General features: G+C 35.1%; 3 protein-coding genes across 11 annotated transcripts in view; 1 reads left to right on the forward strand and 2 right to left on the reverse strand.

Moving 5' to 3' along the window:
* Nucleotides 1-24,609, forward strand: part of LOC139970030 (uncharacterized) — a 407,172-nt gene that overhangs the window by 110,494 nt on the left and 272,069 nt on the right. The window lies entirely within an intron of this gene.
* Nucleotides 1-24,609, reverse strand: part of LOC139970086 (uncharacterized) — a 343,535-nt gene that overhangs the window by 83,070 nt on the left and 235,856 nt on the right. The gene's annotated exons all lie outside the window — the stretch shown is intronic.
* LOC139969337 (sterile alpha motif domain-containing protein 3-like) lies at nt 1,188-13,744 on the reverse strand. 8 transcript variants are annotated; one of them, XM_071974219.1, is made up of 9 exons: nt 13,268-13,744; nt 9,311-9,819; nt 7,476-7,637; nt 6,724-6,835; nt 5,678-5,832; nt 4,941-5,097; nt 4,228-4,408; nt 3,566-3,657; nt 1,188-3,099 (listed from the first exon to the last, which is right to left on the reverse strand). In XM_071974219.1, exons 2-9 carry the CDS (start codon nt 9,748-9,750, stop codon nt 2,818-2,820), a joined length of 1,581 nt encoding a protein of 526 aa, XP_071830320.1. In that variant the 5' UTR covers nt 9,751-9,819; nt 13,268-13,744; the 3' UTR covers nt 1,188-2,817. The 8 variants fall into 8 exon arrangements, with proteins under 8 accessions (XP_071830320.1, XP_071830316.1, XP_071830319.1 ...); XM_071974215.1 differs by having other exon boundaries at nt 9,311-10,008; XM_071974218.1 differs by having other exon boundaries at nt 13,228-13,744.

Consider the following 24,609-nt stretch of genomic DNA (forward strand, 5'->3'; position numbering starts at 1 on the left):
AAAATCTTCAGAGTATTCCAAAACAGAGCAGTTAATCAAAATAAGGTATCTTGTTTTAAGTTGGTTAATGAGAGTACATAAATATTGTTACCCTTCGTCATCCAGCTATTTTTTTTTTCTAGAGTAAATTCTTTGAAGAACTAAAGATGAACTGGAAACATCCAAACTTTAATGTATTGTTTGTTTAGATTAATCATAACAATTTTAACAAACAACTTTGTTTCGGTAGCCTTGAAGCGAAAACAGATTTATCAAAATCAACCGAAATATATATTTTAAATATACAAATAAAAATATATTTAGCCTAAACGAAATAGTTCAACATTACAGACTAACATTCAATCTAATAAAATGCACTTAATATATATTGCATTCAAAACGAAACCGTTTCTCTGCACTGACCTTTACAATATCAGCATCGATCGCCGCACAGTTCTCATATCTCTGTGAATAAAGCGTACGAGCGCCCTCTTAAATAATAAAGTTTGGAATCACACGGAAGAAGGACACAACTATCTTCTGATTATAATAAAGGTATCGTACGATGAAGACTGTGGATTACTCTCAGGATAGTCAGAGTGAGGTTGTAGGATTATTTCGATCATCCATGTTTATTTGATGCAAGAAGGGCCGCCCTGATGTTCATTTGTTGTTGATGTTTACAATAATGAATATTCAAAGAACATAGTGATATAGATATTAAACATCAAGAGAAACAACAGTGGAATCAGAGTAATGTACAGCTTACTACAATCAAAGCTATTTACATTCCTCGGAGGTTGGGGCGGGGGAGTTTTGAAAGATTATAACCAATTTGATTTCGTTAACGTTGTGAATACAACCATACATTTACAGGCTAAATTTAGTTATAGCTAAATCATTCGTTTAAACGATATGTTTATGATGGAAGTTAAAGGCCAAACTTGTTTTTATGTACAGAATTTGAACAGGATGACTTTCGAAATATTGCTTGTCATGGACATTTTACATATATGGATACAAACGATTATTCCGGTTAATTAGTCCATAATCTAGCATTTTGAACGATACGTCTGTATTGTCGGTCGAAAAACCTTTATTAACAATGATAAACTCCGAATATTAACCAGACAACCGGTCTAAATTTTAACCGATAATCCAATGTCATTGCCTATAAGGTTTACTTTCCAGTTGTAAATCCTGCACACAAAGATAAATACGGGTTGAATGACTAGTTTAAACGTGTAAATTTACTTCCCAAAATTTACACATATTTTCAATTATATTACCATCAAAGTATGAGTAATTTTATACAGATTTGATGAGTAGATAATATGTATACTCATTATAGCTGAGTATTTCTACTCACATTCTTCCTTTACTCTTCTGTCCCATTTTTAACACACTTTTGGTTTTATTACTCGTATGCATCTGTAGCTGAGTAAAATGACACAGTAAAATATTTAAAAAGACAAGTTTTAAGATTTTTCTCTTTTATTTTATATAATTCTTTTGGTAATAAAAAATCAGTTATCCAGCTCTTTTGACAACATATTTCTATGATTTGGTTGATAAAAATTTTATGAATTAAATGATCAATAAAAACAATGCAGTTATGAAGAGTTACTCTGTTCCTTTTACACACAGATCTAGATATAAAGAGCGACCTTAAAAGTTGTTTTAAAAATAAACAGGCTTACTGAGATTGTGAAAACACTGTAGTCAGCCCTCTTAATCACATTTACTTGTTTGACAAGTTTCAGTTGTTTTGCTGCTGCTAGAAGTAACATATCATAATAATTCAAGACTAGTTATTGTAACAATAAACTTTGTAAAGTATATGAATACTGTAAAACAAACTAAAATAATGTGCAGCAGCTTGCTTCTTTAAGAACTGCATGCTGAATAACCATGTGATGAAGTAACATAAATAGCAACTCGACATACCTCTTATATACAACTAGATAAGTAGCAATTGTTATCTTCTTTTACATGAAGTGTTCTAAAAGACACTGAAAGGATGGTGATAATGTTATAACAAAATCCAACTTACTTTAACATTTACTTTACTTCAGGTTTCAGTGTGAAATCATAGTGAAGTTACATATTTTGACAGCGACATACATTTATAAGTAGTTACCATAACAAACAAAATGAAACAGTGAAGGTTCAATATTAAAGATAAAATGTAAATCTTAAAAGGAGTTTGCAGCAATGATATCAGCTACTGTCCGAGGATAAAAGATCACATGTACATATTGGGCCTGCTTTCAGTTTGAGCAATAGCATTCCATAAAATAATGTTGCATTCGGCTATCTTTGGATATTGTATGTTTAATACCTAAAATGATTCCACAAGAAATCCAGTCCTTCCATGAAAGTTAATTAAGTTAAACCCCTATGCATGAAACATGCTTAATATGAACACCAAAGTATATGGATACCAAAACCAAAAAATAAGAGAATTCCAGCAACTTGCTTTCCTTTGGGAGCTGCATGCTGATTACCCACTGATGAAAATCATATGTAATAACTCAATGTTCCTCTTACATCTAAATAGCATTCCCTTTATCTTAACTTCTCTGTATCAATTGTTCTTCTTTAAATGGAGTACTTACTGACTTTACTAAGGGGTATGAATGTAAGATTTCTTCTCTTGACACTTAAAGTATGAGATTCACATAATGAAATCCATTGTACTTTAAGATAACACTTTCAGAGTGAAATTATAGTAAAGCTACATATTTAGAAAACATAAGACTTAAAACAGTCACAATAACAACACAGAATGGAATGATGAAGGTTTAATATCAAAGACAAAGTTTTCAGCAAATTTTATCAGGTACTGTCTGGGAATGAAAGCTTAGTTAAAACTGAATACACACATCGTGATGGTTTGACTGCTTTCAGTTTGAACAAGCAGCATTCCATAAAGTTATAAATGTCTTTAGTTGCCTTTGGGTATTGCATGTCAAATACCCAAAAAGATTCTACAAGTAAAGCCAGTCCTTCCATGAAAGTTTTACAACTGCATACCTCCACTTGCTCACAATTGACAACAAATCCATCTGCCTCGAAGATGTTCTTGCTGCTGACCAATAAAAATGGTGCTAAGTTCTCCTGAAATGACATTAAAAGAGGGAATATAAAAATGGTGTAAAGAAAAGTGAAAAATTTGTACCGATAACTTGCCCTATAACATCAATATAAATGTAGGTTGAAGGACCTGCACTGAACGTGAACTCTTCTGACATCAAATGACCTTTGACCTGCAAGGAAGCAATTCGTTTTTTCTGCTCACCATTGGCAATCTACATCCCAAATTTGATGTTCAACCAACTTGTACATTTTGTGTTACTGTGTTTGAAAGCAGCATTAACACACGCAAGTCAAGTCGGTAGTAACACTCCAATGTTTACATACACAAAACCATCAACATTTCATAGATTTCTACGTACTTTGCTAAGAAATCTTTGATATACAGTACACATGCTTTTAATCTTACAAACCCTGAATAGATTTACAAATGTATCTGTGCATTATAACATGTATTGCCACTTCAGTAGTGAATATGTAAAAAACTTACGTTACTGTGCTCATCTTTGGTGCCCATGATTGATGATGGATTCTTCTTAAACAGTGATGGCAGTAAAGACAGTGCAGCGATTATTTTGATCTCTATTTGGGAGTAAATTGGGAATAAAAATTTAGAACAAACAATCAATATATCTACAGACTACTAATTTCAAAGAGGGAAAATTCTACCAGATTGACATTGAGTGATATGCCAATAGTTCCATATCATGGTAACTGAAAAGAGTGTAATTAAATAACATTCAACAGAATGGCATTCCTGGGAAATACAGGTAACAAGCCGCATACTTCAGAGACCCATTCATTTGTGCTATTTGATAAGACAAAATCTATTATTAAGCCATCTTACTTTTTCACCATCTCCAGTTCAGTTAAAGGTATACAGTATGTAGTGCACTGTACTTAATTTTCTATGAGTCCTTGGTCAATGTGGAAAATTTAGGAGGGTGCACAACATCTTCTGAGAAATCGCTACTGAAAACCTCTAGTAATGTTAGAAGGCAAAATGTAGACCAGGTCATTAGTGATGACCTAACAGTGGATCAATACTTTTCAACTTGAATGCCTCAAAAATCAGTTATCTGTGATGCATAGAATTTGTAAATATGATGGTTTAAACAGCTTCTACACCATCTTCATTATACATGTATGTACCTTCAGCCTTTTCCATTGTTACAGCTTCTGTCAACTTGTTTGCAAATGTTGTCTTGATGAAATTTTCAGCATGTTTGTCCTTGTATGGGAAGTGCAAAATACCTTCGACAAATGGCCTCAAGTTCTTTGTAATTGTTGTCACACCAGCAACACCAGTAATCCTCTCAAACTCATTGTGAATCTGTAGAAGATAGAGTAGGGTCAATGTAATGCTATAGTTATTCTACTGCTTTGATATTTAGTTGACTGGTTCACAGTTGTTCTTCCTCATATCTCAAGAATGGGATTATCTGGTAGAGTATGGTCAACATCCACTCTTGTACTGCATTCTTGGCGGATACAATTTACAGGTATATACTTATCACTCTATTATAGGTTAATTCTATTTATCGTATGGAGAGAAAAACAAAAACCATTCCCCTCATTAGTTCTGACAGGATTCCTTGCTTTGACATTCACAGATGCATCATTATATTCTAACCTTTAAAGTTAAGTATCGAAAGTTTCATTTGATAAAACATGACATAGTGATTATGTTATCTGCATATCAGAAACGTCTTAAATATGTTCAACCCAGCAGTGTCCTGGAGGGAAAGAAGGCAGTACACACAATTTATCTTATAATGTCTTGTATATCGATCAACTGAATAAAGTTGAAATTCTTTTCAAGTCAAACAGCTATAGCTATAAATGGACATAGTAAATAATCATACCTCAGTAATGCTAAAGAGAAATGGGTACTTTTCCTTAATGTCCTGTACCATCATCTTGTTGGTGATGTCGCCTCGTCGTTCATGGAATGTAATTTCCATTAAGGCTTTTACTTTCTTCCAATCTGGAGTCTTCTTTGTACTCTCATCTTGCATCCATCTAGGTACACAAAAAAATAAAGTACATTGAAGTGTTGATGACAGACAGTGAATTTGCTTTTGACCAGAAACGCAAAATGCATTCAGGTTTCAATGACACAAAATGCTGATTAAACTGAAGAATCTCACATTTTGAATAGTGGCCTTTGACCTGCACGGAAAGGAATGTGTCTCTTTTCTCCATAGGGTACATGCACATACCAAACGTGAGACCTATCCAAGTTTCCCTTCTTGAGATGTCCTGTTTACAAGCAAAGCACAACATACACACATATGCATACATATACACACGATCATGAATGCATTGGTTACCATTCTCATCAAACCAAAAATGAAAGATGACAGACCAACTCATGCACAAGGTGTTTTGCTGCTGAGATTTAAAAACTATGGTATTCCTGCAAACAAGTTTTGAACAGTACTGTGTTATAATTCAATGAGCAGAACCCTGTAAGTAAATTAATGTATAATCTCCAAATGTTCTATTAATGTAATTAACTTGAACTCCTCATTTGGGTATAAAAATGACTGTAAATAGCTACTAAGAAAAGAATGTTAAAAAATAATTTTTGCTTCCCTACTTTATGTGCATCATAATGCTGCCATGATCTTCGCCTTCAAGTTCAGGTTGGTGTGAGACTTTCCTGACCTTCCTTCGTCTCTCTTCATCAACCAAGTTTCCCATACTTTTCCGTTCATTCCTAAACTTGTCGGAAATTTTTAGTTTCCAATAATCCTAACAATGCAAAGGAAAAACAAAATTTGTAACAGGGAAAACAAAATGCACATATGCTATGCACTCAAAACATAAGGGTGAAGATGCAGGGAAATATAATGGGCCAACCAGAAAAATGAACAGTGCACTGAGGATTTGATGAAATTGATGAGTGGTTGGTGTATTTTATAGGCACCCAATCCTTGACCGAGAAGTGTTCATCTGCCATCTGGATGCCCAACTGTTCTGAATCTCCAGATGTTCTCAGTTTAGGTCATGTATAGTGCACTTCTTCCACTGCACTGCTAAGATGTGCTTCTGGGTGAGGGGGCCAGCAACCCCACCCATCAGTAGCTCCTAAGCTGCTGTGAACCACTGATTGGCTCATGTGGATTTATCTTATAGTGCCTCACAGCCTATATTAGCTCTTGACTTATGTCAAGCTTCATGGGCTATTGTTCACTCTAGCTTTTATAAAAAAAAATCTATGATGCTAGGACTAGATTGACAGAATCTTAAGGATGTGGCAAATAACACATATACAATTTTTGACATCTTCTGACCTCAGGTGACTATTGACTTCCATCAAGGCAGTAGGTTTCTTGCACTACATGTAGTACATCTAGGTACCAACTGTGAGATCCCATAAAGCTTTCCTACTTGAGATATCAGGTTTACAATTACACCATTTGACATATGTTGACCTCAGATGACATTTCACCTTTACCAAGACAATAGGCCTCTTGTACTCAATGTGTTACATCCACAACTATTATATATCTGTAAGCATCCCTCCACAAGGATATCAACATGTTTTATATGCTTCAAAATTGACCCATCTGACCTTTGAATTGTACGAAGAACAATATGCTCATATGTATATAAATATATACATCAAAATATTCAGATTACCTTTGAAGGACTTACATATGGTTTTGCTGATGGTATGTTGTTTTGTGCTAGGCATGGGTACTCCTTAATCAGTTGTTGTGCAACCTGTTCATAATGAAATCTGCTGGGGTATCTGTAGAAACAAACATATTTTACATTTGTTATGATTCTCCAAACATACAGCTTCCAGGATGATTCTCTCATTCTCCATTTTATATAATTAACTATAGAAGATATTGAATACAAAGTACCACACAAATGCAAAAGTGATCCAGTGTAGTGCTTTTAAACAATGTACTGTAAGATAGAAATAATGTAATCCTCAAAACTGTTTATTGCAAAATAGAAAAACTATATTCCCTGCAACATGTTCAGTGAAATTTCTGATACTAAATGTACACTAAATTTTCACACTCAGTTTACAAAAAGATCAATTAGCTCATACAGTAGTTGATATTTAAAGGATAAATTCTGTTTACTTCAAATGATTACATCCACATTAAATGATGAAAACATGTGCTTTGAAAAATCTCTAGCATAACGGTATCCTACTGCAAACCACATAGTGCTAGAAACATGCTAGCATTTATTGTAGTCCAACTCATTGAGCATACAGCTTTAATGTATACCCAACTAGATGAGTGGTAGGATCGTATACCTGTTTGTTGATTATTCATACAGAATGCTTGGTGTATGGGTTGGGGATGAAAATATGTTACTGTTTAGGTCTCAAAAATGCCTAGGTTTTATATGATCAATAACATGTATATTACCTTCCAAACTGTAGCATATAGTCATACAAGACTTGGATTAGTTGTCTTCTTTGCTTCGTTGTAGGGAAGATTCCCTGATCAAGAGTACTGCGTAGTTGTGATGACATATTCTCACATGGTATCTTAACATCGACAGGCCATGATTTCAACTCCAGTTTCACACTGCAATTTAGATATAAGCTATTAAGACTTGTCTTGTAGTTGGAATTGGGTTAGGCACAATGCTTTAATAGCCAGAGTACAGTCCAGCCATCACTTGGATCCACCCCCTGGCCTTTCCCCTTAAACACATTATAATTAAAAATAGATATACAACAACAACAATACTACAGTACTGTATTAATAATAACAGCAATAATCATATATAATACTCTCTTGTGTGGATAACATCTTTTGAAGCCCAACACTTAAGTCTTTACAGCTTTGGTGGCCCCTCCCTATTTGCCCCATTTAATAATTTTGTCAGCCCCACCCCTGTCAAGAAGGTAAAATATGTGGTTTCAATCCTATGGAATGCTGTAAAAGCATACCACCAATCTGCATCAAAGCAATGTCAATGGGGGGGAAAATGGCAACATATATTAGATTCTGTGATTACATTTCTGGTTGTGCAGGAACTTGTGTCAATCTTACGCATATAATATTCTGACATGAGATGCCCTCGAGCTAACTGAGATTGATTCATTGTTACAATCACGTTTTTTACTAACCTAATTATTAGTAATTAATTAACTGTTTAATCAATTCCAGAAACTGCTATGTACATGCTGTCAGTTGTACTGAAATCTGACCTTTCATAATCCTCCAAAATGTCAGTACTCTTATTTAATCTCTGCTGGTGATATTTCAGAAATGCATCAACATATTATGTTTCATGGACATTATCTTCACTCACGGTAAATTTTTATGGTTCTAAATTAAACACATAATCCAACTTCAATATTGCCACTTAAATAGGTTGGTCTTGAGCATGTAAAACCCTATTCAGCAGGTACCACAATGATCATATTTAAAAGTAAAGTCCAGGTCAAACTTTTGTTTTGGTATGTTACAGAGGAACATAATCAAAGCATGCTAGTGAAATTTGTATTCAATTCCTACAGTATGTACTGTTTTTGAGATATTGACAGCTGAAGTTATTTGATATTCTACCAAAAGTGAACTTGAAGCAAACAGGTGTGATGTCATAGTTGCACACTGACAAATAATGTTTTGTTTTTTCTTTATTTTTCAGTCTATTGATTTGACCTTTGATTGGATAGGGGTTCTAGTAGTGTGTCTAAAAGGGATGTGAAGTTAACAAAATACCAATACCTATGGTACATTCACATTATGGATGCATCCAATTGTGGAGTATAAAATTAGACGTAAATGTTAAAGGAAAACAAATCATTATTTATCAGTATGCAACAATGACGTCACACCTGTTTGCTCGCAAGTTCACTTTTGGCATGAAAAGTGGCAACTTCAACTATCAATATCTCAAAACGGTACAAAGCAATGAAATTAAATGCAAATTTACCCAGAATCCTTAGATTATGTTCCTCTTTAACATATCAAAAGGGAAGTTTGATCTGGCATATTCTTTTAAGCATGCATTTGTGCATATCATTTTGGGCAATTGTAAATATTAGTAGGCCTCCTGTACAATAGTTTATAAAGTTGCTTCATTATATGCTTAGTAGCTTAATGTTTTATGGCAGTGGGATTGATACAACTTACTTAATCTCAGTGAGTCTAGAGCTGCTGAAATGCATAGCAGCCTGTAAGGAAACGAGAAAGATTTTAAAGCACTGGTCTTTAAAGAATTTTGACATGCTGTGCATGCAACTTACCGTCCAGTAGCCGTTTTTGCTCTAGTGGTAGGTGGTTCTGATTCCTCTGCACTGGTTGTGAAAGGACTTGTCTGGTTTGTTGTTGCCACCGGCTCTATTTCACTTTCCAGTGAAGAAAAGGGGTCATTTTCTAGTGAATCTTCCATCACACTACTGAAGATAGATGAGCAAGCTGGAACTGGGTCACTTGTAAGTGTACTGCAAGTTGCAATATTAGTCAAGTCCATAATGCAGCTTTGCACTCTGACTTTGTCCCTGTTTTTGATCTCTGATTGATCAATCGTCAGCCACTCTCCCCAATCTTGGCTGTATCGTTGAAGTTTAATTTCATATTCTTGTGGAATATGAAATAGATCTCTAACTTTGGTAATGACCTCATTTTGCGTTGCTGATAGAACCCGGTGTTCTGTTCCAAAGGACACTAATAAGACAATGGCCATATTTTGTACTGTACGGACTTCTTCAAACACAGGTATTATTTAAAACATGTACCCTTACATCCCAATGTTCTGTGAAACAAAGATTTACAACATTAAGAAAGGCTGTAACTTTAAAGCACACTATTGTCCTATTTTCTCCCATCACTGTATCAGTTACGTCTAATATTAATGATCCACAAAAGTCCATTGCCTTTGCAAATTCTTCAGGTTTAAGAAATGAAATCGCAAATGACAGTTCTGAACAAACTGCCATTGTAACTGTAAATGAAATAAGAAGAGAGGTAGATAATTCCATTTAACATAATTATGGAAATTCTTTTACATATCTGTACCTTTGAACCAAACATAAACCATATTCAGTTGAGCCAACAGACAGGGGATGATAGTCTAACATATTTTCCGGTTTTAACAGATAAGGCCCCGATAATTTTTCTGTTGCAATGTAACAGTAATAAGTACGATGAAATTTACAATCCATAAAGCTCTTTACCAAAAAGTATGCTTCTGAGTTATGTAACAATATTGTCTCTATTTTTGCGAAGACCAACACACCTTCCATGACGTCAGATGCTACTACAAAATTTGGTCTATACAAAGTACCATTGATTGTAACAGAAGATGCAACTTGTATATTGTCAGTTTGAAGATTTTGTACTATTACATTTCTCATCTTCGGACTAAATGAAAGAACACTTTGTTCCTTTAATCCAGTGGACATTACATTATCCGTTCCGAAGAAGTTTAGTGCACGGGAGTAATAACTCATTAAATTCTGATGTCGAGACGCAAGTGTTTTGGCTAGGTTTTTGCGATTCTTTGTTTTCCCAGCAAGGTCTTTAAAATAGCTATGTTTAGCTTCAAATCTTATTGTTGAGCAATTAACAAGTGGACCAAACTGTTCCATTTGTTTACTGTAGTGTGTTAAATAGTGCATTTTTGGTGTTAAACCACCCTCTGGAAAAATCAACAAATAGTAGTTAAGGAAATCTTCAACAACACCATGCAAATATGCTATCATCTGACCACTTTGCTTTGGAGCAAACACAAGACTTAGGATGTCATTTAACTGAAGAACCAACTCCCAAACATTGTCTCCAGCAGGCACATTTCTACCAAACATCAGTGGAGCTAACCTACAGAAGCACCACATCTGTGATGCATTTTGTTTCAAGACAACCTTTCCTGATGACCACAGTACAGTAGAAGGTTTTGATGATTTATCTGCTCCTACATACTTAAAATTTTGAAGTGCTTCATTTATTTTGGAGACAGTTAAATGCTTTCTTTCTACTAGGGAAGTAAGAACTTTAGTCCAAACAAGAGGGCAGACTCCTTCTAACAAATCATGCATTACATCAAAAGGGAGTCCATTGATAACATGAAAGAATGACAACTTGTTTAGTGGGGAATTTTGTTTGACACCATACACCGAAGACAAATTTGGGTGTTGTTGCACCATATGCAATTGATGTTCATGTCCATCAATAGATCTTTCTCTGAAGTGACTTGCTAAATGTGGTTGCTTCAAACTTTTGTAGGTGCACATACAACTCCGACAAATTCTGTTGGCAGTGAAACCTTCCATGAAACCTCCAATGCCATGACTGCCTAAATTATCAGCCACAACAAATGATACTGTGCCTTTCATGTTGTACTGTTCTCCATGTACCTCCAGTGTGAGCCCTTTTGTTTCTAAAACTTTTAAATCAGTGATCAACTGTTTTGCAACATGTGTTAAGCCAAATTTCTTTAAAAGAGTTGTCTTACAAAGCCATACCAATTGTATTGAACTCAGCTTGCTTCTATGCTTTGCATGTAAGTTACCTATTGTAAAGTACATCCCATTGAGCTTTTGCTTTTTCCTATAGCTTCCTAAAGGATTGCATACTTCAAAATCATCAAAGAACAATTGAATTTGTAATGATGGCTGTGTTTCAAAAATCCTATTACTTTGATATAATGATCCATCACAAAAATTCTGTAAGACACCATCTTGACAATGCCTGTGTGTGTTTAACACTTCATCCAAAACATCATTATGTTTAAGAAGAGATTTAAGACTCTCCAGAATAGGAACATACATGTATGTAGCTACTTCAGTCTCATTACAGTTGATATCACCAACGATGTACTCTACTGGGGCTACATAGTTGGTGTTGCTCAAAACAAATTCTTTCTGATGAGCCTCACTGCTGAAGTAATCTAGGGCAGAGAGTGGCGAATTCCTTTCTAGAATATCTAATATGACACTAGTCCTTTCTGTGTTGAGTCCTTCTGTTTCTAATGCAGCATTAACTTGTGCAAATTGTTGATTTTGAGCTGTTGCAAGTAATGAATGTATATCTTTCAATAGTGTACTTACTGTTGTCCTTGGCAAGCTGTGTTTTTCTGTTAATTTCAAGGTAAACAAGCCTACAGCATCCTGGATATTTTGTCCTGTATGTTCTAGTTGTTCTTCGTTATCTCTGTTTGAACCTATTTCTATTCCAGGATCATACAGTATTTGTTCTTTTTCTGCATTTGCAACAGATGGTTCACAATGGTAGTCTTGCAAGCAATTTTCTTCAATTGCATTGGAAGGAGCATCAATCTGAAACCCTCTGTGGTTACGTTGTATATGTTTTATGTAGGAATCCACCTTAGTGTATACTTTTTCACAACCATGTATCCCACACCTAACACTAAAATTTGGCTCGTGTTCATGAACTAACTGTAAGTGCTGAATTAATCTTCTAAATATCACAGTCTGATACTGATGACATTGGAAACACATGTATACCAAGTTTTGATTTTCATCCATAGTTAAGTCATTATCCTAATTTCCCTAAAATCAGAATTAGAGGTATAGGTTACCTATAATTTATTTATAATTTATAGCCTAAGCCTAGGTAGGCCATTAGCTGACTTAAAGATAAGTTTTGATTTTTGATCGCCTGAATTACTGGTTATAGCCTAAGCTACAACTACCTACTTAATAAAGTGTGTACTATCAAGGTCTGTGTGACGTTATTATTTGCCCAACTTGACTGTATTTGTAAAATTTAAGTGTTCAATAGAATAGCCTTAGCCTTGGCTAGCACACTTTACTGCTAAAGCCAGGGTTGAACAACAAGACCGTTGCCCGTTACATAAAATGGAATATCACTGGCAGAAAGAGTATATGCTCGCTAGCGAGTCTTTTACATTCCAAGATCTTGGCAAAAGAAGCAGGGGTAGGCTTGTACCATGCAGCGTTCACCATACATATAAACACCTATCTCTATAACCGGCGTTAGTACCGATATGGCTATCCTTGAAGGACTTTATGGGGCCTATCACAATACTTTGTGGTAGCCTATATGATTAAACGTATAGCCTATACATTATCCTTGAATGGCCCGCCACACAAAGTTGACAGTGTATTGGCGATTACGGCTTTAATTCTTTAGAACACTTTATTATATTTACATGAACATTAAATTACACTCTTTAGCGTACTCTGTGTTTGTCTTTGGCGAAATTTTGGCCAACAACTTGCCTAAAACGACGACTGATTTGTCCTTCGGAAGCAGAAAAGCGAGTCAACCGTTGTCACGAGAACATTTGCATCGCGAAGTTATTCGTGAAGTTTTACTCACATCGACAGTAAAAATAACCAAACGTATGGTTGCTGAACTCACGTGATAGATCAAAGGAATATTTTAACTCACATTTTTTTTAGCGCAAATGAAGGAACGCGTAGAATGGGTATTGCAAGTAATAGTTGCGTTATATTAGTGTACTTAGCAAAGTCGGGAAAAGTGTGATCTTACTCACAGCGTGTATTTTCATACCAAGCTGAGTGTGTTAAACGTAAACATATATACAACCATGCAAGTTTTGTCACTAACGCATAATATTAGTATCAAGTTATCTTCTTTTGATGAGTAATTCCGAAACACGCAAGAACTTGGATTGTTTGTAGTTGTATTTATAGTAATTTTACATATATCGTAGTAAAGGTACCTACTTCATCTTTGTGTGTGGAGTACCGGTTCAAAACAAGACCGGCATTGAACAATAACCCTTTTTTCCGACATAATAAAACTAGAATATATCATTAGTGGGTATTTTGCTTTGCCATACACGTGATTGAGGAATAATTTCGACATGCGAGTAATCATCCGGTAAGATTAGCATAACAATACGCGTAAAATCCCATTCTGAAGAAGAAATCGCAGGTGGCTTTAGCTTTGTGTAACATTCCAGGGACAGATGTTCTGTTAGTGATACAGTAGTGTATTAATATAGCTCGAATAGGCTCGTTGCTTGTGCATACAATCCAACATAAGCAATTTAACGTGCGGGGACTGCTGGTGATAGTGTAACTATTTATTTAAATACTATTTACTTCAATTAAAGGCATTAAAGGCATCAATTAAAGACATTGCAACCTTCCCATCGTGCTCTACATCCATGGAAAAGTTGTGCAAATTATTGTCTTCGGATCAATATCCCAGGATTTTACCTTGTGAATAATTCGCCATAATTTCGTATTCCAAAGTGATGTACCATGAATTTAGTATCAATAGTTTTCAGAGACCTGCATCTTTTCGTGGGCTGAAAAAATGATTCCTTATGGAAGAGGATTAATTTTTCTCGAGAGGATCACTTCAGTTTTATACCGGGATACACTTGAAACTATAGCATAACGATAATTCATATCAGGTGGTGAAGCTCGTAATTTTACCTTCCTGACTTCCTGAAAGTTTTTGGAGATCAACAGATATTGGATGTCAAAGCATTTTCCCGTTGATCCTTCGTCATCTTATGTGAGTACACATTCCAATGAAAATATTTGTTAATATTAATAAACTGGAATAAACGGTACTAGGTTAAATACGTACAACAATTTACTTCTCAATGTCAAAGACCTATAGGTTATCGTCACATCAACAACCAGAAACACAACCCAGAATTAAAACAAACTTAAACTACGCCAGCTTGAATTTTCTTAAAAAAAGAAGCAACTTATAATGACATTTGTTATAAGTAAGTTTAATAAATCAAATACAGAAAACGTAACCCCTGATGTAAACAATAACATGGCAGTAGCTGTTAATTTTAAAAAGGATAGAGGATAAATTTCAATCGCCTTTCCTGATATATCGATCGGAGAGGAAACAAACATACCGCTGATACCGGTCAAAAAGTAAAATAGTCGCTTAACAATTAACAGCCTAAATTGTTATGTGGTTAAAATAATGTTTTGGACATCCTCCGATGGTCAATCACCAACCCCAGTCTACCCCCCCCCCCTTAAAAAAAAGGTGCATTGTGTATGACAATAGTCCTTCACTTTCTTGATAGAGACGGAATTATTTAGTGCAGTCATTGTCTATCATTTGTGTTGAATACCTAGAACCATTACAAATACACCCTCACCTGTGCGTAATTAAGGTAAATTAGTCATTATTTCCGAGAAAAAAAATCGTTTCTTGTTTTCTAATCAGAGCCAAATCTAACTTGATATTACGAACGATTTAAACTTTGTATCAAACGAACTATGTCACGCTAATTAAATTAATCGCCGTTCATTGTTTTGCATAATTCAAGGGTGTTAAGTAACTACCGTTAATAATTTGGTCTAAATAATCTCTTCACTAATGGTAATAGCAAACTTTGTGCATGAAGATATAATGTCCAGGCTAGTACAATTATTGTAGATTTGATTCCCATTGATATGTTTAAAGCACCACTGTTGTTTAGACCCACCTTTATTTTTTATTTTTCTCTTCGAAATTTCTTGACCAACCTTCATAATTCCTTTAATTTGAGAATTGATTATGCCACCTTTGAATATAAAACGCTGTCGTGTTTATAATATAAATCCCCAAGTTTATATTCAATAGTACCATGATAAAATAATTTACGATTTTATAAACCATTTACAGGGATTAAACAGCAACCATTAACGCATCCGCGAATTTAGGGACATTTCCCATTCTTTGCTCATACTGCTTCTGAAGAATTTGGTATATTATTGATGCAATATGATCGATCCATCGATAATATGACGCTGTTGAAGTATCAGACTTATTTGCAAATCAATATCAGAGAGATCCCTATCAGCAGTGTCCCTATCAGCGTTTTCTATAAACAGAACATACAGATCTAAGCGTAGCTGATCATGAGTTTCCGTATCCCAGTATAGACTTACATAGGCTTGAAACCACTGAAATTAGTTGACAGTGGTAAATGTCGAAGGTTTTTTCCATTTTGATGATGACAGCAATTAAAATGATTTACTTCCTGTTACGTTTAATTTATTTAATTGTCCTCTTTAATAATTATATTTTTATTGTTAGATATTAAGCTCATGGTGCATCAAGCAAAGTATGTCGGCCGTATTTTAACATCTTTGTATAAATCTACGGAAAGTCTTATCGCTGGTACCTTCGGTTCTATTTCTCTTACGTTACTCAATATAATGACGGCAATTGCGAGCTCATCACCAAGACTCAAGGGAGGTGCAGAGCTTTAGGGTTGCGAACGTGACTGCTGGTGGAAGAGGATTGTATAGCTATCAATAATATCAGTCTGACGTCATATTATCAGCATACTTTATAGTTTTCGCTTCCGAATTCAACTTTCCTGGATGAAGTTCGTACGTATTTTGTTTATTTCTGGATATTTCTCGATAAATTCGCGACACTCTAGAAGGGTCGTCAAACCACTGTCCCGTTAAACCCCCCTTATGTTAGTACACTCGTTAACTAAATTACTTTAAAAAACAGTAAGTCATTAACTACAGGCTTCATACTTGAAAGAAATTGTTACTTTTTGAACTTTTCATTCTCATCCCAAATAACGTAGGATTAATTGGGGACTGGTACATGGTATTGTCCAATAGACCTATATTAGTTGTAAGTGAGGTTAAACGACACTTTTACAACTAAAGATAAAGCTATTTCTTTGGGTGTTTGTTACAGCCAACGCTGTGCAAAAAAGTTCCTAAATACTCTGTGGATGTAATAGCTAATTAGATGTGTTATCGGTGGTTTCATTAAAAACACTAACGGAATTACGTAGGTGCATATAACAAAAACTTTGTCAAAGAAAGGTCTTAGGATTCCATCCGCTGGTGCGTACCTTGTTTTGAAAGGAAGCTATGTTAGAATTTTAATATTAACAAAGTCAGTATTTTAGTTAGTTTTTTATTTATTAATATACTCTTTTATACGAAAAATATCATTCATTTAACAGATTAGTGTTTGAACAGAGGAGGTGATTGACGCATTACAGTGACCCCCCCCCCCCCCCGCTCCATCCTATTTTATATAGACATGCTGTACAGTGTTGCTGTTATTTTAAAGCTTCGAGGATATGCGACCAAATTTTATTGACAAAACTAAAGTAACTTAATCGTACAGCAAGACACTTGATAGTAGTATAACAATGGACTCAACGATTCACAATATTCATTAAATATTGTTATTGAAAGAAGATAGAAAAACATAATGATACATTGTAAACATTCAATGTACATTTTTAACTTACGGAGATTTAAACAGAAATTGTTAAATACACGTTATCAGTAACGATTCTACCTAAATGTAGCAGTTTGTGTTGAATTTAATATAATCCGTTAATTGGTAAATTTGCAACTCCTTTACAGGTACAACAATGTACAGCATACCTACATACCTTAATATATATGATACTGCAATATATTTAAATCACTCCGGAAAGGATGAAATCAAACAAAGAGTGTAAGAGTACTCCAAGATTAATGTATGTCGTACAGTTACAGAGTTGTTGACAACTGACAATTCATAAACATGGACGTTAAATATGAATCTAAGAGACTGACTTCGGTCAGCTTGCCGCTTTGATAAGCCAATGATGGCCGCTTCTTCGCGAGTTCCTGCTTGCAGGAGGATCTAAATTACAAACATACATGTATACATACATACAAGAGTTCGCACAATAATGCATTACTGTTAACTTTGTGGGACCCATATTTATCTGTGTTGGACTAAACGCTTCGAAACTCTATTTAAGAGTAGCCAACTGGTTGTAAGCTTTGGCTGTAATAAACACCCGAGGAAATAGTTTTATCTTTAGTTGTAAAAGTGTTGTTAAACCTTACTTACAAACCCAAATACAGTTGTTAAACATTTTCATGAAGTGAATTTGAATGATATAATTACATTTATGGAAGCTAGTGGGGTGGAGAGGGGGTGGGTGCAATGGTGGGCATAGGCGTCGAGGAAAGAAGTGCTCCATTAGAGCCCTCCTTCTTTCCATAGTTTCAACTTTGAGAAATTTTGTTTTTACCGTCAAGTCAAAAGCACTCCTCCTATCCATAAAGTTCGTACCGCTGTTAGCGTATACTTGTTAACGCTATAAATGTGTGTATGTTACCTGTGTCTTATTCCGCCTAAAGTGTGGGATATTCTTAATAGTGGTCGCTGTTTCAATTATATTTTTTTCTATCTAAACTGTACATGTTGTAAACCACTAAAATACCACTGCTGTCAGTATAGGTTTTATTTTAATATTCTATATATTTAGTTTTGAGAAATGACAGTTTAAACATCTGACGTCATCAATAAAAGTGACTGTATTATACAATCTAACACGGAGACAATTATGTCAGTCTTTCGAATACAACACAAAACTTACAGTAACGGGCAGAAAAGACTTTATAGCCTCAAAAAACATGTTTACAGTAAAGTACATATTTGTCACGCATAAATTGGAACTTATCCAAATTGTGTTGAAAATAATCCAATTATTTATACAGAATTTAAATGAATTATCACACAAAAAGTGTAAACAATATTTAAAGTATTACAAATTATCAATTCGTTTACTTTGATAAGTTAAAATTGCCAAGAACCATTTAAACTACCAATGATGTCATCTATCAATCACTACGTCATCAATACATATGATCGTCTTTCTCATGGACGTCGATTGATTAAAATCACAATCAATGTAAAATAACAATGTAAACTAACCTATAATGAGGTCAATTTGTTTTTTATCTGTATATAATATATCACATACACTCTATAATTATATGAGAGCCTATTTTTACTTGTATTGTGCTTTATTTCCTTACCATAGTTTTACATAATGGCCTTAACTATTATATGACGTATCTGTTACGTAATGTCTTGAATCATTACTTATGACACTATATTATAATTTGCCAATATTCACACTAAATGTTTTTGATTGGTTATCTACCACCCAGGGGCTATTTTCTAATTTATTGGTCGCTGTTTAGCTGGAAATTTCAACAACTGTTCCAAAATGAATATATTTTTATAAAATAATTATATCTTTCCTGGAAATCGTCTTAAATTATTTTAAGAATGTTAGGATTGTGGTACTTAAGAAGTGGAAATTTCGTAATAACAGGTCGATCTTTTCACTTTTAATATCCAATTTGCAGTTTTTAATCTCAAACTTTAACTATTATATTTCAAACTTTCGCCTATTTTCTCTAACTTTCGACTTTTAGATGGCAAGGTTAAAAAAAAAGTATTTCGACTTAACATATTGGTTTTGTATTTCATAATTCGACTTATTCCTCATAATATCGCATTAATACTAGTCATCAGTTCAACTATGTTGTCTCAGAATATCAACGTTTCTTGATTAGATTGGTATTAGTTAATACGGCGGTAAAGAAAGGACCACATGGATAAACTGCTGACATTTCGACTTAGCATGTCGAAAAATTAACCGATAATGAAATATGAAAGAAAAAGGTATACATTGATATAGTGGCTTAGAGTGATAACTCTACTTGATATAGGTCCCAGATGGTATGGTTGTTCTTATGCATATCTCTGATGTGAAAATGAAATTTGTGAGCAACATATTTAATAGGGCGGGCACAACGATTTACTGGGAGAGAAATTGCCCACTCAGTTACTATGATATTTACTTCGTTGGTGTCAGCTTCTGACCAAGTCATGTATATTACACATGATAGTATACACCTCGGTCTAACTAAGAGATTTGAGTGACCATAATGATATGTCCGCTACTTGCTATGGTCTTGTCATGCTTTATTCTCTGTTTTAAAAAAAACATAAATGTTCTTAAATTTTAAGAATTTATAATTCCTGATGTAACTTTCGTGACATGTTACATTTATTTGTTTTTCTAACGGAGGATGGTACCGCCCGATTGAGAAATATTCATAGGCGAGGTATGCAGGTGTGGGGGGGGGGGGGTTGAGGGGTAAAAGTCCCAAACAAGATATTGACGTGGAAATTCTGGCAATACTCTGATTTTTTTTTCTCGAATTTACTACATATAATCTGACATTGATGTTGTTGAGTTTTGACACAGTTCGCACTCATTTAGTTTACGTGCTGGCGTCAAATTGCATCAATAAATTTACTAAACTATGTCTTCTTATAGAATTATCATTTTATATTTGTCTATTATCTTTATTTCTCCCAGGAGGGTGGTATTGGCAGCTTCACAGTAAAGTCAGCTTCCCCTCTTCTTAGTTTAGACTTTTTTTCGGAAATGCTTCCATTCTGAAAATAACGTGCTTGTCTTTTCTTACGTTTACTGCGTTTATAAAAATACTGTTTTATGTATGTTTATTCCGGAATGATTCTGTTAACATGCAGGATCACGACTCGATCATGTCCCCCCCCCCCTCCCTTAACCACATGACACATGTATTATGTTCCTTCGTTTCCTGAATAATAACACAATTCGGTAGACGATCACTGACTCCGTACATAAGTTACCAGATAACACTTTGTTGCCGAGTAAATAATTCGGTATTGCCAATAGAAACTATTGCCAATGAGACTATAGCTTTGATCATTAATTCTGGTTAGAAGAGTAATAGAGTACGATCGGATTCGTCCAACACGGCAACATACGGAAACGTTGTACTCAAAGCCGAAGTCTTCTTTGTACAAACCCTTTGGCCAGCAACGGCAAATCGTTATTTTTCAAAAGGTTGCTTTTACCCAACATCGTAGAGGCTGTATCATTTGTAATTTTTTTTTATCAAACTCAACCCACAGGGTAAAATAAAGTTATCAAAGGAACTTTAAAATTCCGCTTGGTAATATGAATTTAGTAAATGTTCATAATTTTATGTAGTTAACAAGTCGTTAAATGTTGTATAAATGACTGCTGGAACAGCAGCAGACGTATGAAGAACACACGTATTTGTTTATGAATTATAAATAAGGTTCTCATTCGACTACTAAACAATTATATTACATGCCAACCTTACGCATTACCAGTTGAATCCCTCTGCCAAATCTAACGAGGTACAGGTACGACCCTTGCAATGTCATCTGCGAATTAATAACGTCACACATCCGGAGACTGTGCAGTCTAATTTCTTCAATACCGCCCTCATTCCCATTGGGTTAACATATCAAAAACAATATCAAAACCACCGGGTCCCAGTGTAAGGATATATAGACGTCACAGATAACAGTGCCTTACAGCTGAAAGTTTATCTTTGTAATGAGGAAGAGACCCTTCTCTTTTCATTATTACAATTGTGATTTTTTTTTGAGTAAATGTGTTGCACTCATGTCAATCTAACACCTCCCACTATCCAACAGTTTGCTCCTCCTAACCCCCCCCCCCTTCCCCGACACCGCCTTCTTCCGCCATTGCTTACAAGTGTAGTACTCCAAAGTCCTGAAGGCCAATGAACATTTGAACATAACATATCGAGAGTAGTTACACATATATATGCTGTTAGAAATCTTCCTTTATCTCTATCGACGCTGTACAGCAGGGAATAATTACGATTTACTTACTGAAGGAACCGGCGAGTTGTAGTCACGTCAAATGATGTTAATCTAGTTGACAATGCACATACTCAACTTGATAAATTTGGCCAAGATATGAATAGAGCGTATACTTGACAACTCTATCAAAATCATATCTTTGACTTGTTGCCAAGTTACGTGAAACACACCAAACTCGATTTGTGTTATCATTTTCGTCAAGCGGTAACTTTAGCGTAACTCGTCAGTTCAACAAAAATATACAACTTTTAAGTGTTTTGAAGAACTCGCCTGTCCCTTCAGAACCACTGCAGATAAGTCACCAGTGTCGTTAATATATGATATTAGATGCGGCGGATATTGTATATTGTCATAGCATTCCTACACGGACGCAACGATAACGTGATCTGTATTTTTGAAAATCTACTAACATTTTTGACCGAAGTCTCCGACGAGAAAAGGGTATTTTGTCATGACGAGTAATTCCAGGAATCACCCGCTGTTTATTGAATTTCCAAATAGTCTGAAAAGTTCCATTGCGGGGCCAGGGCGCGTTTTTTCCCAAACAGGTTTGCAATTACGGAGTGTTCGTCTAATCAGATTGCTCGTGACGTCAGCATCAATAATGAGTTTTAATGACCATCACTAGATAGAAAGTTGGAAGACATACACTGAAACAGAAGAATGATAAGGTCCATGGGTCTTAAATATCAAAACATGAATGAGTTTATTGACGTCACTGAAACACGATGCTTACGCTGAACAGATACAATTTTGTTGTTGATTGTCCTGTGACCATTGGTTAAGTCTACTTACAGGGTTGCCTTCTAAACGCCCTAAGTTTACCTTTAATGCTTGGATCACATGTTGACCTTACGTATGATACATACGCTACATTGCAAGATTCGTGAAGTCGTTCTATTGAAATCGGAATTCCTTCGTGCAATGGATACACTAAAATCACAAGTCTTAAATGAATATACGCAAACATGACAGCAGCAATAGTTTGAATCGGTACTATACGTGAGTGTATTGCGCGACTAGATTAGGACTACAGTAAGTCTGCAATTTTCCTGTCTAAAATTTGGGAAATCGTTTGCGAATAATCAATGCTTAATTTACACAACTTTTCTGTTAAATCATATGTATCTCCATTGGGTTAGATCATATATAGTGGAATATATTGAATATATACAGTACATATAGGACTGAACAGGATAGGCCGAAGCTCAAGTGAGGTGTGAAGAATGCTGGGTAACCGTCATCAATGACTGATATCCTTCGAAGAAATATTTTTAGTGGAGAGAAAGCTGGTCCTTTTTATTGAGTCAAAGCATAGACACAAGCTACTAATAAGCAATCCTGTCGTCTCGACAAAAGTTCGGACCAATATTAAGAAGTGGTTCCAGAATGGGGAAGGGAGTTGGGTGGGGGAGGGGGTATTTAGAACTGAACTGTTTTTGCATCACAACACAGTTCTTAAATGTCCATACTGTATAGTGTACAGTATGGTATCCTTCCGTCGCTGCACTGTGTACACAGTTTTAATACATATAGGCCTACAGCGTATGTGTGATGCACCCTGTACAAAACTGTTACGTGCATTGTGCTATGTTATCGATAAATGCCTCCACAGAAAACTTCGATCAAACCTGGATATAGTAGATCATACAATCTAACAAACTAGTGTGCTAAATATACTTACTTATTTGCCTCACTTAAGCTACTGAAATTACCGGACCTTGTGAAAGTTCATCTTGCTACATTCGCTTATCGCTCTATTAATGGGTATAATCCGCCCACATGTAAACATTTATTCACTGTTAATAAGGAAATCCATGATTATAATACAAGACAGACTGGTCACATACATTGACTTTTTCCCCATAGTAACCTGGGTAAACAGAGTATACGTTATCGGGCAAACACTTGCTGGAATTATCTACTTAATCATCATGATCATATACAAAATGATTCTCAGTCACCACGTTCCTTTAAACGTCAATTAAGCGGGGTTTACATAAGTGATCATTGATCCATAATACTTTTTAGAAATCTTTCTTTGTTTATATCGTTAACACTGATAACTTAATTATTTTCCTTCTTTAGGGAGTGGCTCTGCTCGATAAGCCTTTCAGGTTTTTAGATCACTTCCTTTCTCTTTATACTCACTTTCATATCTGTAAACGTTTGTATGACATACAAGGTACCGTATATTGAGAAAAAAAACAAATAAATGAAATGAAATGAAATATGTCTAAACCAATTCCAAAGATATCTACATATACTTACGAAAAGATTCGGGATATTTTGAACGGTTAAGCCTTCGTTGCAACGAACAGATTCAGACATTTTGCTTACCGCGAAGTACCAGGTTTCTATGGTGATGACAAAACTTCCGACCAATCATGAGCGAATATTTACACACAATTGCAAACCTGTTTGGGACAAAAAAAACTCGACCTTGGTACGTTCCCATCCAGTTTTGTGGAAACTGGTTAAGAAAAGGCCTGAACCTTTCCATTTTTGTAATGTCGTTTTGTTGTTAAATTTAGAAATATGTCAATTAAAAGTGCCTCTTTTGTATAGCACCCCCCCCCCCCCCTTGCAATCCTTGCCAAAAAATAGATTATCGTAAATGAATGTGGTTTGTATTTGGGAATACATGGTAAAATGACACACTATTTTAAGAAATTCATGCATTCACTTGAGAAGAAGGAGATACGATATAAAGGAAACGGATACATATATTGCAAACATATTTATTCTTGTATGAGAAATGATATATAAGAGATGTATTAGGGTATGAATGTATCTATTTGAGTTCCTAGTTAATATGGTTTCGTTTGTTACATCACGATTGTAAGTCCATGATCCCGTCCGGATCGAATATGGATGAAGGCCATTATATTAAAATATCGACTTCTGAAATCAACTGCTGCTGTTACTATGGTAACATTGGACGTGGTTTATAACCAGGAGCATACTATTTCATGACAGTTCGGTGGAAAGGGTGTTGTGTGGATTGGAAGTAGATCTTGGTGGGAACATTTGTGTGAAGGTGAAGTAAAATGTCATCATTGTCGGTTTTTGAATACATAAA

The sequence above is a fragment of the Apostichopus japonicus genome, chromosome 7, assembly GCF_037975245.1.
Source record: "Apostichopus japonicus isolate 1M-3 chromosome 7, ASM3797524v1, whole genome shotgun sequence".
NCBI classification, from domain to species: Eukaryota; Metazoa; Echinodermata; class Holothuroidea; order Aspidochirotida; family Stichopodidae; genus Apostichopus; species Apostichopus japonicus.